The sequence below is a fragment of the Thermobia domestica genome, chromosome 9, assembly GCF_964235325.1.
Source record: "Thermobia domestica chromosome 9, izTheDome1.hap1.1, whole genome shotgun sequence".
Lineage (NCBI taxonomy): Eukaryota > Metazoa > Arthropoda > Insecta > Zygentoma > Lepismatidae > Thermobia > Thermobia domestica.
In genome coordinates, this window is record NC_137462.1 from 246,768,038 (window position 1) to 246,781,168 (window position 13,131).

At 35.9% G+C, this 13,131-nt stretch overlaps 1 protein-coding gene across 1 annotated transcript in view; it reads left to right on the forward strand.

Annotated features, from left to right (window-relative positions):
* Positions 1-12,584, forward strand: part of LOC145660659 (TAF6-like RNA polymerase II p300/CBP-associated factor-associated factor 65 kDa subunit 6L) — a 65,219-nt gene extending 52,635 nt beyond the window's left edge. Inside the window, exon 6 of the mRNA XM_081725974.1 lies at positions 11,915-12,584. Within this exon, the coding sequence (XP_081582100.1) occupies positions 11,915-12,502 (588 nt within the window). The 3' untranslated portion in view covers positions 12,503-12,584. The remainder of the gene's footprint in view (positions 1-11,914) is intronic.
* Positions 12,585-13,131: the final 547 nt, after the last annotated feature.

Genomic DNA, 13,131 nt, shown 5'->3' on the forward strand with positions numbered 1-13,131 from the left:
ATGTGATATGAAGCAATTAGTTGTCTATAGTTAAAACAAAAACAATTGAATACTCTCATGGACACAAACCACAGTGCGTAAAGAGAGTTGAAAAAAAAAGGAGCTATTATCGACGTGAGAACAAAGACTCATAAAACTGTCGATATGTCTCCTCTTGAGACAAAGACTCAATAAAATATTACTAAAGTGTTTTTTTTTAAATGATTAACCAATTATTTTTTTTCTTTTCCTGCAATGATATGTATTCATTGCACTGAGTTTTAAATATATATTGACCCTTGAATTTTTTTCTTGTCTCGTCTTTGGTTTAATTCTTTTCCATGTAATCCAACTTTTAATATATATATAAAAAGAGAAATGTGTTATTTGATCTTGTTGAAAGTAGCGAATTTCTGTGCATGTTTATGAAACATTCTTTTCATGTATTAAATTTTTTCTGTTATGTCAAACTAAATCTTCTTCTATTGAAATGTAATAAATGTCTATAGCAATGTAGTTAGGTTAGTTTAATTCAACCAAATACAACCCGAAATATACATTGTCCTGTATGAATGTGTGTGTGAGTGAAATGTAGGTTTAGTATTAAGTGCACCAATTATCTTGTCATACATATGTGACTTATTATAATTATTGGTAGTTATCAATTGAACTCATTGAATGTTAATACTAACTTAAGTTGGCTCTATGAAGGAAGTAAAAAGGACTGAAGTAGCCTGAACGAATGATCATCATGAGAGAACTGTGAAAGTCAAAATCTTCGACAAATATGTGATATTCTGATTTTTTTTTTTTCTGTGGTCGTTTCTAACATGCCATCAACTTCGTCGTTTATTTTTCAAGTATTGGATATTAGTCTAGAACTTCTGGAAATATTGAATAAACTGTAAACTTAAACTTTCTCATCTATCTCGGATCTAGATCGGGATAATTTGGTAGTTGGGGTTAAATGGATCTAGATCGGGGATGTATGGGTTAACATGTGTCTACCCTTGATCACCTGAATACCAAATATTAACCCAATAGCTATTGGAATTCGATAATTATTCACTTTCTTTACCATATTTTTCAAAATATGCAGTAACAGTTTCCTTTTTATTACCTTCTTACTTTACCTCTTTCCTCTTCTATTTTCCTTTTTTTTTTTTCATCTTCTTCTTCTATATTTTTATTTTTTAATAAAACTGAAAAGGGGGGTCGTGACTGGGAATCCTAGAGATAATAAACACGGTCATGTATTTAGTTATTTTATTTCATTCTCTTTAGAAGTCCGATAAAAAGTTTTTTCGTTTCGATCGAATCTAGTATGTTCGAAATTAAGAAATTAAGAAATGGAAATTATATTCCAATATAATTAGGCATAAGCTAATAGCTTCATGAACATCCTCACCAGGGGTGAAGGGTTCCCACTCACGACTTATTCTGTGCATCACATTTGTTGCAGCTTCCTTTTTCCTCAATCAGTTTTAGATTGACGAGCGGTGACAGGATTCGTTGTTATGGCAACAGTGGTTGCTGTGGCAACGGCCCCCTTTTTTTCAGTTTTAGAATGGCGACACGTGACAAGACTGTTGCCATGGTAACGCATGTTTACTGTGGTAACGGATCTGAAAATGCTTATTGAATAATACCAGTTATCATGCCAATCAGCTTGAATTGGTGAACCGCGACAAGAATGTTTGTCATGGCAACGTTTGTTCCCATGGCAACGGATCCCCGTTTAAATGGCGACCGATAGATTTGAAATTTTTTTAAGAATGTCAAAGAGTGAGGTTGAAGGCATGTTGAATTGATTACAACATTGAAATTAATACGAGAAATTTTATAGTCAAGTGAAACAAGTAGAGTCGTTGGCTACTTTGTCATTTTTGTTTCCTTTTCTAAGGGGGAAAAAGAGAAGGAGTGTCAAAATTTTTCTAAAATAGAACTAAACGCTAGAAGGGTTTCAAGGAAGGAAAGAGAATGGGAGTCCTTTAATTTATGAATAGTACTTGTTTGGATAGCGAATAAGTATTTTATAGTATATGTGTATTTCTGATATATATCTTGTCTTTTGTAAAGTGTAAAGTGTCTCAAAGCTATGGCAACAAAAAAGGTTGTTGTGTCACAGGACGAGTGTGAAATCACGTGCACTCAATGCACATTAAATGAAAAAGAGAAAAGATCTCGCGCCCCGCGGAGACTTATAAGATGTACCGGTTGTGGACTAAAATGGATCCACTTTGCTTGCTCCAATTTGGACGATACTGCTGAAAATGCAGAAAAAGTTCAAACCGGCGAAATAATGAAATATTGTGAGGAGTGTGAAAGGGACCGAGGCCAAATATCTCCAGCGGAGATATCTGACCTCGACGATGAGGAAAAGAGTGGAAATCAAAGTGATTCTCGGGATCAGACGGCAAACCCGAAGGAAGGAACGTCATCTGGAGGGTCTGACACGTCTGCATTAATTCGCCAGATGATGGAGATGATGAACGAAAGATTCACTAACATGGAACAAAATAATACAGAAATGAGACGTGAAATAAATGAGAAGTTTGATACCTCGAAACGAGAGACCGACGCTCGATTCGAGGTATTAAACAATAAAATTGACCAGATCTGTTTAGACTTTGCTTCTTCGATGAGCAAATTGAAAGAGCAAACATCTACTGAACTGGAGCAGGTTAGATACCGGGCCCAACAGTCCACCGAGCAGCTCAGAGACGAAACAAATGAGAAATTCAACGAAATAGATATAAGGTTTGAGAGTACAAACAAAAGATTTGGTGACATCGAACAAAAAGTTGAACAGCAGCAGGCTGAAATAAGTAGATTGAATGTTGTAATATCCGACCTATCAATAGAAACTAAACTAGAGTCGGTTGACCAAAGAATTAGTCGAATTCAAACCGAAGTAGACAGTATTAAGGGGAATATTACTAAATTGCAAATCGCCAAGTCTGATATCTCCTATCCTTTTCCTGATGGCGATTCTCCAGGGAAAATTTTCCCAGAAACAAGTAATGTCCTCCCGGGTAAGAGTCAAGTGTTGCCTGATGCACGGGACACAACCATGTATTGTCCCCCGCATCAGCCAACCTCGAAATCATGGTTGAGTAATTTCGATGTACCGATGCAGTCGAGTGTTGTGACTACAACAGTCACTAGCGTAAATGCTCACTCTACCTTTGGAATGGTACAATCATACAGCGTGCTGCCAGGAGGGGAAAGGAGATGTGCCGGACCGTCGGTTACTACCGTGGTGGGTCCTAAGTTTGAACCTTACATGGTCAACACAAATTACAAAACCTCTCTTGGTCATATGGGAGCGTTCAGTTCAGTGACCACTCCGTCGGTGGCAAATCCGGTGACAACCCCAACTGCTCAGGATAACGCGTTGATTCCACTGGATTATTTTCCTGCCCCGCATAGTATGAGCTCTAAAGTTTCCCTCCGGGATATTGAACGTTTTCCCACTTTCGATGGGAACATTACTAACGGGTTACCTCGAGTTTTCCTGCGGAGACTGCAGCAATATTTAGACATGTACAAACTTACAGATGGGGAACGCCTACAGATAGTTGAAAAATGTTTGATCGCCGCTTCGGGCGCATGGTTTGCTTCGGTTAAATATCAAATCCGGACGTTTAGTGATTTTTTGATTCTTTTTAAAGAAGAATATTGTAATGAGCACATCGAACGGCTCCAAAAGAGAAACTTACAATCACTCCGGTATGATCGCTCCAAGTATGGGTCCCTCTCGGACTATGCTTGGAAAATTATCGAACTATATTATCAGATAGCTGAACATCCCTCTCAGGCTGAACTTGTAGATATTATAGTTAACGCTCTTCCACCCGATGAGTCCCGGGCCATAGCGTCCCACTTGTGCCAAACGGTACGAGAAGTCACCTCACGTTTAGCTGCCTTGTGCGGTAAGGAAGTTGGTGGTCCACCAAAACGATACTTCGCCCGACAGGCAAAGATTCTAAAACCGACGAAGACGAAGGTAACGGCAAGTTGCCAGACGGATTTCCTGAGTTATACCCAAGCTGGATCTCGTTATCCTAGTGGGTATGGCTCAGAAAACAACAATAATGGCCGGCGACTATTTAGGAATCGGCCCATGTTCAACAATCGCCGGAGTCATCGTCCCTATGACCGTACCGACATGGAATCGAACCCGGGTAGGGGCGATAACACCAGGAGGAATTTTAACAGGGCGTACGGAAGAAGGGAGAACGGTAATAGTCAAAATAATAGTAACAATAATGTAAATCGACCCCAGAATTCAGTCCCTTCGCAAGCGCGTGGTAACGGTGAGCCTAGAACAATATTAAATGGCAGTGATAGACGGGAAACTGCGGCCTAATGTCATCAGATATACTAGTCGACGGCTGAAGCCTTACGAATTGTTTCTACCGATTTCTCAGTTATAACTTCTGTCCGCTCTATTGCTATATGAACACTGCTGAAAAAGAAGAAAAACAAAAAAAAAAGTATCGGAACTCACAATTTTCGAAATTTAAAGATTTTCAATTGTACAGAAGATAAACGTAGTGAATTACTTGCGCAATACCCCAAGTAGATATAATATACTGTCCTAGTGTGACTGGTAATGTTTGAATGAGATGAATGAGTGTGTTAATTTAACAAGCATCAGTAGTTAGTATTCCCAATTAGAAAAATTTTGTTATTCTAACAAAATTTTGTTAATGGGCCGGGGAAAACTGTAATGTACCATTACAGTTGAAAGTAATGGCAATTTTTTTTTTTACGCACCCTGTACCTAGTAATTTTTTTTTTAATTCAATTTCGGTTTAGTTACACAATTTATTTACTCTCTTTACTTCGAATTAAATATAATAAACCCAAAGGTTTTGTTAGTAACCATATTCCCACTGTATAATATATTTATTTATATTTTGATTAAGTGTAAATCCCATTTACGGATATATAACTTGAATAGTTACAAAGTTTACCATTCTGACGTCATACCGAAACATAGTTCCGTTATTGGATATAAATTTCCTTAATTTCAGACCAATGTAGATTTTGGCCAGGTACCTAATCTTTCCCTCACCCCCTCTCACTAGTCCATAGTCGCTTTCAGATCCGGTTATATCTGGATTTGCCAAATTTCCATTCGCTTTGTAATTTCCGCGGCTAAAGTTTTCTTTCTGATTGGAGGAATTCTCCTACCTCTGGCTTTTTCGGCGCAATGTTATTAGAATAATAAAAGACACACTACGAGGAGCAGCCCGTGATGTCTTCTTCTACATATCTGCGGTAAAAGGATGGAAATTCTAACTATCTCAAGGTAATATCCAGTTAATTTCATTGATAAACGCCGTATAATGATTTAGGAGCTGACAAACTTACATTTTTCGTGAAGTGAACTGTAAAAAATAAAGGAGAAATGGGAACCAGCTTTACAGACGCCATATTGCTCGTTATCCAAGCCAAAGAATAGACAATATAGGAAAGTGATTTTTGATCTGTTAAAACTCAGTTAGGGATTAGGGACAATACGACCTGGTTTCGTACATATATTATAGTGTGTATAGTAAATGTGATTTTTTTTTATTAGTCAGTAAGTGCATGTACACAGTAGGTTTCATAGTTGCAATGTTAACTTTCGGAATGGCAGCTTAAGCTAACAAAAAGGGGCTCCTATTCATTTTCCAAATTGAACCAGTTCTAGCGGGGGAATGGGTTAGTTATTGTTCGTTTTAGGGCCTTTTCCCCTTTCAGGGGAAGGGTCCCTCCACAAACCTCGTTAAGGTGCCCCCAGGGCATCAATTTTTGGCAATCATTATGTAAACAATTGGTCAGGTCAATTAGACCTAGTGTTACTTTTCTCATTTTTGACCCCTTTTAAATTAAATAGAGCCGACTGTATATATCGACGAGGGAGTAATGTATTTTAAATTTAATGTGTTAGGTTATTTTCGTCAACATGCATGTAACTAAATGGTGCATGTTTAGTTTAGTTAGTTGTCTTTATGTATAGTACTAACAGTGGTGTATGTAGTTAGTAGTTTTGTGTGAGTGTGTGAATTTTCGATTTGGACAGTGTATAAATATGCTTTAATTTAGTACCATTTTGCTAACATAAATAAACCAGAGTAAATATTAAATTTCTGATTAATGAGTACAAGTATACATTTCAGTACACGGTAAATTATGCCTCCGCTACAGCGCTATAGCGTCAGTTTTCGGTAGTCAATTGTTTGTTGACAGTACGACATCGCATGACTTAGTGATTTAGATTGTTTGATTTTGGACAGTTATTCTCAAATTACTTCCCGTGGACATGGTTTTCGGTTCGGATGAGTATACCTTCGTATAAAATAGCATGAGATCTTACTGTACTGAAAATTTCAGCTTGCTAGGTCCAGTAGTTAATGAATAATCCGCTGAAATAAAGAACACCTATTTTCTTAATAGGAGTAAAGTCCATATGCTGTTACTGTTCGTTTGAAAATGTAATATTAAATTCTCTTTTCCCGTGGCTGTAGAAAATTCCATTGTTGCTTCAGTTTTATCAACAAATCAGAAATAGATTAATCGTTGACAATTTAACTTTCCGTAAATACATGTATGATTTTTTTTTAAACCTGCAAGGTAAATACAATTTGGGTGCTTCGAAATAGAGAGTACGTGGTTCGATGAATGTGATCGTGTGGTGGTTTGAGCGTGATAGATTGTGATAGTTGTATATATATATTTATTACTGCGTAATGTAAATATGTGTATGGCCTGCGTGTAAAATGTACGAAATAGGGTGTTTATAAAATATTATTTCGTGCGAAAATTAGTAGATAATGAATGAATGTAATGATATGTTAATAATATGATATATAATATGAATGAAATGATGACCCCTATATTTAAATGGATAGGCCTAGTGAATTTTATATAGTGAAAATATGAATATGTTTACGAAGAAAGAAAGAGAAAAAAAAAAAATCTCTCGCGTTTTGACTTCCACACCAGTGCATTCATCCAACCGAGTTTGCTACTTGGATAGTAAATTATAGTTGGGAATTGTGTGTTACTTTGCATTTATGTACCTCCTAACAACAGCCCCAGATCTTAAGCCTTTCAATAGATAGAGTAGCATCATGTGGGAATTACTTCTAAAGGTTGACAGAAATGATAATTAAGAAAACCAACTGCTATATCCTGTGATCATCGAAAAGTACAGGTTTTGGTCATTTGTACCTTTAACATTCATAGCCTCTCCGAGATTTTTTTTGTTGCTTACCTTATTTATTTATTGTGCAGTGTTCATATAACTCAGTTCGGACTATCCGATTAAATTAACTGCTACTAAATTAATATTCATGTCATTAGCGTACCCGGACGTCGACCCCTAGTCCCCTTAAGTATTTTTCATGTCTTTTCTTAGTTTAATTAGATGAGGGAAATTAACGACGTCCCAGACGGTGGCATGTCTGCGCTGGGTAGCCATCGGTGATGTTTCGGTAATTGAAATCACCGATCCAAAATTCAGTTTATTTATTTAATTTTTTTTTATTTTTGGCGAATTACTAATTAGGGATACCTTAGCTATTACTCTAATTTCATCCCTATTCTGGAATCTTCTAGTTTCCAAGAGGTCGGATGATTTTTTTTTTTCTTGAAATTCTAAATTAGCGCCTTCTCTAACCTTCCGGACGATTTCCGGGAACCTGCTGGTTTGGGCCGGATACGGGGATCGGATTTCAATCTTACAACCAAACTCTTGTGGGATTGGGATCTGATGGACACAGAACTTGCATCCTTGGCAGCAGGGCGTTCCTTGAGTCTACGTATTTGAGTAGACCACCCTTTTGGCATGTTAAGAATATTTTGGCTATGGATTTTGTTGAGAGCGAAATTCGATTTCTGTCTTTGTAGCGTTAGTTATTTCTCACTTAAGTCTTTGGCGCCCCTATTCTTCGTCTTCCTTCTTCTTCTATTTCTCTCTCTGTCTTCATTACTTCGAGATTTTTTTTCCAAATTTTTTAACCTCCCCCCCCCCCCCGGTTTCTGAAACTCATGAAAACGTACAATATTCATATCACTTATTTCGATCGTATGTACTAACTGAGACATCGAGGGATGCAATTCGTGGAGGTATTGCAGCACATCTCGGGACCATTTTCGCGATATTCAATCCACCACGGGAGAAATTGACGAGAAGGTACACTATGCTTTCAGATTCCTAGAAACCTTCGTTATTCATTGATCATACAACTTATATCAATTGATTACTGATTTCTGGTTTTTATTTCTATTGATTGGTCATATAGTGTGTATGTATTAATAGTTTGGGCCCACTAGTTTCGAATAACATTGATTTTTTTCCTGTATATACATCTATATATGTACTTACATAGTGTTAAAAGTTACGTGCCTGCTCTATTTGTTGCATTTTCCACCTCTTATGTCAACTCATTAAATAACACCAGCTATTTTGTTTTTTGTATATATACGCGGATCTTTAGTAAACTGAAAATGATTATTGATTATCGGGTTTATTCATATGAAATACAATGTTGCAACCTTATGAAGGAAAAAGGTGAATGTTGATAGTCAGGGTTTTTGTTTTGTCTTTGAGCCAAATAAATATAAATATTTATAAAATATGAATACTTGTCGAATATGAACGGTGATGTAGAATTTAAACGTCGATGAAATATTAAGATAGATATTAAAGTGAAATTTATTGTATTGATTAATATGAATACATATATATATATATATGCGAGTATGTATGTAATGGGCTCGATATTTACCCTGGTCTTGTTAGGTTGCCATAGATTTTTGACACCCGGTATTAACTAACTATTTGTGATATATAGTATTCCCGCGTAAATTGTCATAAATTACTTTTTGTTGAGTTGTTATTAATTTTTGTAACTATTAAAGTGGAATATAATGTTAACTACTGCATGTGAATAAAACAAGTAGCGGGTCGTAAGATAAATAAGAATAACCCTAATCCTTACCCAAATTTACTTTGCGAGTGAAATTAGCAACCTACGAAACAGTGCGCCCCTCCAACGACTTTTTCCATCAGTAAACATGAAACAAATCCTTCCCCTGCGATCGGAAACCAAACTATTCAATATTTAGAATCTTTTGACTACAAGAGCTATACTAGGAAAAAAATTAGTGATCTTAAATTCAACGAACTGAAATCTGTTTAATAAGTTAATGTGAATACCGGAATATGGAAATATGTTCCCAATATCTGTGACTGGATTTGATAATTTTTTCCTTAATATTGACAAACTTTGAAATTTTAGATAAAGTGCGTCGAGTGACGAAATGAGAAATATAGATATACATATATGTGATATGAAGCAATTAGTTGTCTATAGTTAAAACAAAAACAATTGAATACTCTCATGGACACAAACCACAGTGCGTAAAGAGAGTTGAAAAAAAAAAGGAGCTATTATCGACGTGAGAACAAAGACTCATAAAACTGTCGATATGTCTCCTCTTGAGACAAAGACTCAATAAAATATTACTAAAGTGTTTTTTTTTAAATGATTAACCAATTATTTTTTTTCTTTTCCTGCAATGATATGTATTCATTGCACTGAGTTTTAAATATATATTGACCCTTGAATTTTTTTCTTGTCTCGTCTTTGGTTTAATTCTTTTCCATGTAATCCAACTTTTAATATATATATAAAAAGAGAAATGTGTTATTTGATCTTGTTGAAAGTAGCGAATTTCTGTGCATGTTTATGAAACATTCTTTTCATGTATTAAATTTTTTCTGTTATGTCAAACTAAATCTTCTTCTATTGAAATGTAATAAATGTCTATAGCAATGTAGTTAGGTTAGTTTAATTCAACCAAATACAACCCGAAATATACATTGTCCTGTATGAATGTGTGTGTGAGTGAAATGTAGGTTTAGTATTAAGTGCACCAATTATCTTGTCATACATATGTGACTTATTATAATTATTGGTAGTTATCAATTGAACTCATTGAATGTTAATACTAACTTAAGTTGGCTCTATGAAGGAAGTAAAAAGGACTGAAGTAGCCTGAACGAATGATCATCATGAGAGAACTGTGAAAGTCAAAATCTTCGACAAATATGTGATATTCTGATTTTTTTTTTTTCTGTGGTCGTTTCTAACATGCCATCAACTTCGTCGTTTATTTTTCAAGTATTGGATATTAGTCTAGAACTTCTGGAAATATTGAATAAACTGTAAACTTAAACTTTCTCATCTATCTCGGATCTAGATCGGGATAATTTGGTAGTTGGGGTTAAATGGATCTAGATCGGGGATGTATGGGTTAACATGTGTCTACCCTTGATCACCTGAATACCAAATATTAACCCAATAGCTATTGGAATTCGATAATTATTCACTTTCTTTACCATATTTTTCAAAATATGCAGTAACAGTTTCCTTTTTATTACCTTCTTACTTTACCTCTTTCCTCTTCTATTTTCCTTTTTTTTTTCATCTTCTTCTTCTATATTTTTATTTTTTAATAAAACTGAAAAGGGGGGTCGTGACTGGGAATCCTAGAGATAATAAACACGGTCATGTATTTAGTTATTTTATTTCATTCTCTTTAGAAGTCCGATAAAAAGTTTTTTCGTTTCGATCGAATCTAGTATGTTCGAAATTAAGAAATTAAGAAATGGAAATTATATTCCAATATAATTAGGCATAAGCTAATAGCTTCATGAACATCCTCACCAGGGGTGAAGGGTTCCCACTCACGACTTATTCTGTGCATCACATTTGTTGCAGCTTCCTTTTTCCTCAATCAGTTTTAGATTGACGAGCGGTGACAGGATTCGTTGTTATGGCAACAGTGGTTGCTGTGGCAACGGCCCCCTTTTTTTCAGTTTTATGCTTACCCCTATATCGTTCGCTATTTCTCGGACGGTCCTGCAAGACCACAGTCCGCACTTGCTCATTGCATTGTCATTCCGGGTTGTTGAGGACCTACCTGAACGTGGTTCACTGTCCACTGATGTGGTGTGGGGCCATTTTTGAAGCGGTTGTACTATTCCTTTATGCGTGAGGTACTCATGGCATCGTCCCCTCCTCACATGTATCGCCGAGCTTTTGGCAAAATTTGATGCAATATTGCTGCTCAAGTTTTTCTGTCAAAAACTGAAATCTGACGACCACTCACTACACGTCTTCACTCGTTGGCCGACTGCCAGCGACTGGGCTTTCTGCGGGCGGGAAAAAATCACGGCTGCGCATGAGTGTCCTTTCTATATCTACACTGAAGAAAGTCTCCTGCGTTTAATTGGTTTATGCGAGAAAAAATAAGGTGCGATACTTTTTGAACACACCTCGTATGTAAAGCTTTAATATTTTGCTTAGGTTATCATGCATTTCCGTTTGTTTTTATCTGATACTATTGCTATTTGTGAATAATATATGTAAATTAAATGTGTAGTATGATATTCATTGTGTTGGTCCTGTGATAGTTATTCTGAGTTGGTTTGATAGGTTGGAAAAGAGCGGATGAATGAATTCGAAACGTATCGAATTGTTAAACAATTGTTTTATGAACGAGTACTTTTTTTCTTAAATTATCTAAAGGTAGGATGCTCTTGTGTATCCTATTGTATGTTGTATAACTCAGCAACCACAGAAGAAATTGCATAAAGATTTAAGATGTGTATTCTTTGGCAAGAAGTTTTTATTTAACAGTGTACACATTTGTTTAAAGTTGATTACACTAATTCCCACATAGCTTATCTCCATCAAAACCTTTGTTTTGACAATACTGATAGTCGACGTTTAACATGAGTTTTTAAGTAACATATAATAGGATACAGAACAGCAAGGTAAGTGTATTTTGAGTTTATTGATAAGATTCCGTTTAAGTTAAGTGACTTACATTATAATTTCTATTCACGTTTCTATGTATAATATTCCAGACAGCAGCTGAGGCACTTCTTCGAGTAGAGGCTGAAACTCTTTCCATTTCTGGAAGTTCTTCGAACTCCACAGCGGTGTTTGAAATATATAAATTGTTATATGAATATTATGGTGACAGCGCATGTGCGAGATACTTAGTGTTACAGTCACTTGGAAGAACGAATTCTGTTAATAGAGCTAAAGATACATCGTCGTTGCTTGTGCATAGTAACTGTGATTTTGAAAAAGAGTACCAAAACTGGACAATGATAGCAAAAATGCCCCGAAAATTTTCGGCTTTGAGCAGGTGTACAAATGATTTCCTACTTTTGAGAAAGCCAAGTAAAACTGTGCCTGTGAGTGTTGCATTTGATCTACAAGGTGAAATAAAAGGACCAAAAGAAATCCAGTTTTGTTTTGCTGGTGCACTGCCAGTTCCGATGGATCACTTAAAACACCGGCGCGTGGATTCCAGACAAAAACAATTTGTGACTCCAAGTGTATATCAAAGTATTTGTGCTCAGGTAACATATGTAGGGAAAATCTCCCGCTCCCGTCTTCGACAGAGACAGTTTCCTATAACTGGAAATATTTTAGTACATACGTGAAATGAGTTTTAATCATAGGAGAATAGTATCAATGCAATTATATTCAGTTGTATTTAAATATATTTTTTGTTGCTTAACATTGTTTACGTCTTATGCTTTCCATACTTTGCAGTCCTAGAAATTCCATGTTCTTTCTGATTGCTATGATCTTCGAGAAGAAGAGGAAAGCTTTTATAGTGTCATCAAAATAGTATGATGGTCAGTTTATAAGAGGCAAAATCTAGTCTAGAAAACACATGGCAAACAGAAAGAAAACAAAAATATTACTGTTATGGTCCTTGATGTACCTTTCTTTAGATCTTGCTTATATTTATAAGTAAGTATTGGATTGCTTAAAATAGAACATTATTATGAACTATCAGTGAAGCCAATATATAGGATAGAAGTATTCCAAAAAGTACACCGATTAGGAACCAGCCGGGGCCCACAAACTTCGTAAGTTTAATATATTTGTAGTTCGACTGCACCAGGAACACACTCACGAGGGAGCTACCTGGTGAGAATACTCTCCAGTCTTTCGACTTTGAACCCACTAATAAACATTTCTAGTGCACGCCTGTCGAGCGTTATTCTGTATTCAGAGTATCACCCCAACTTTTGCCTGATGTTAGTAATCGTGAAAAAGTAGG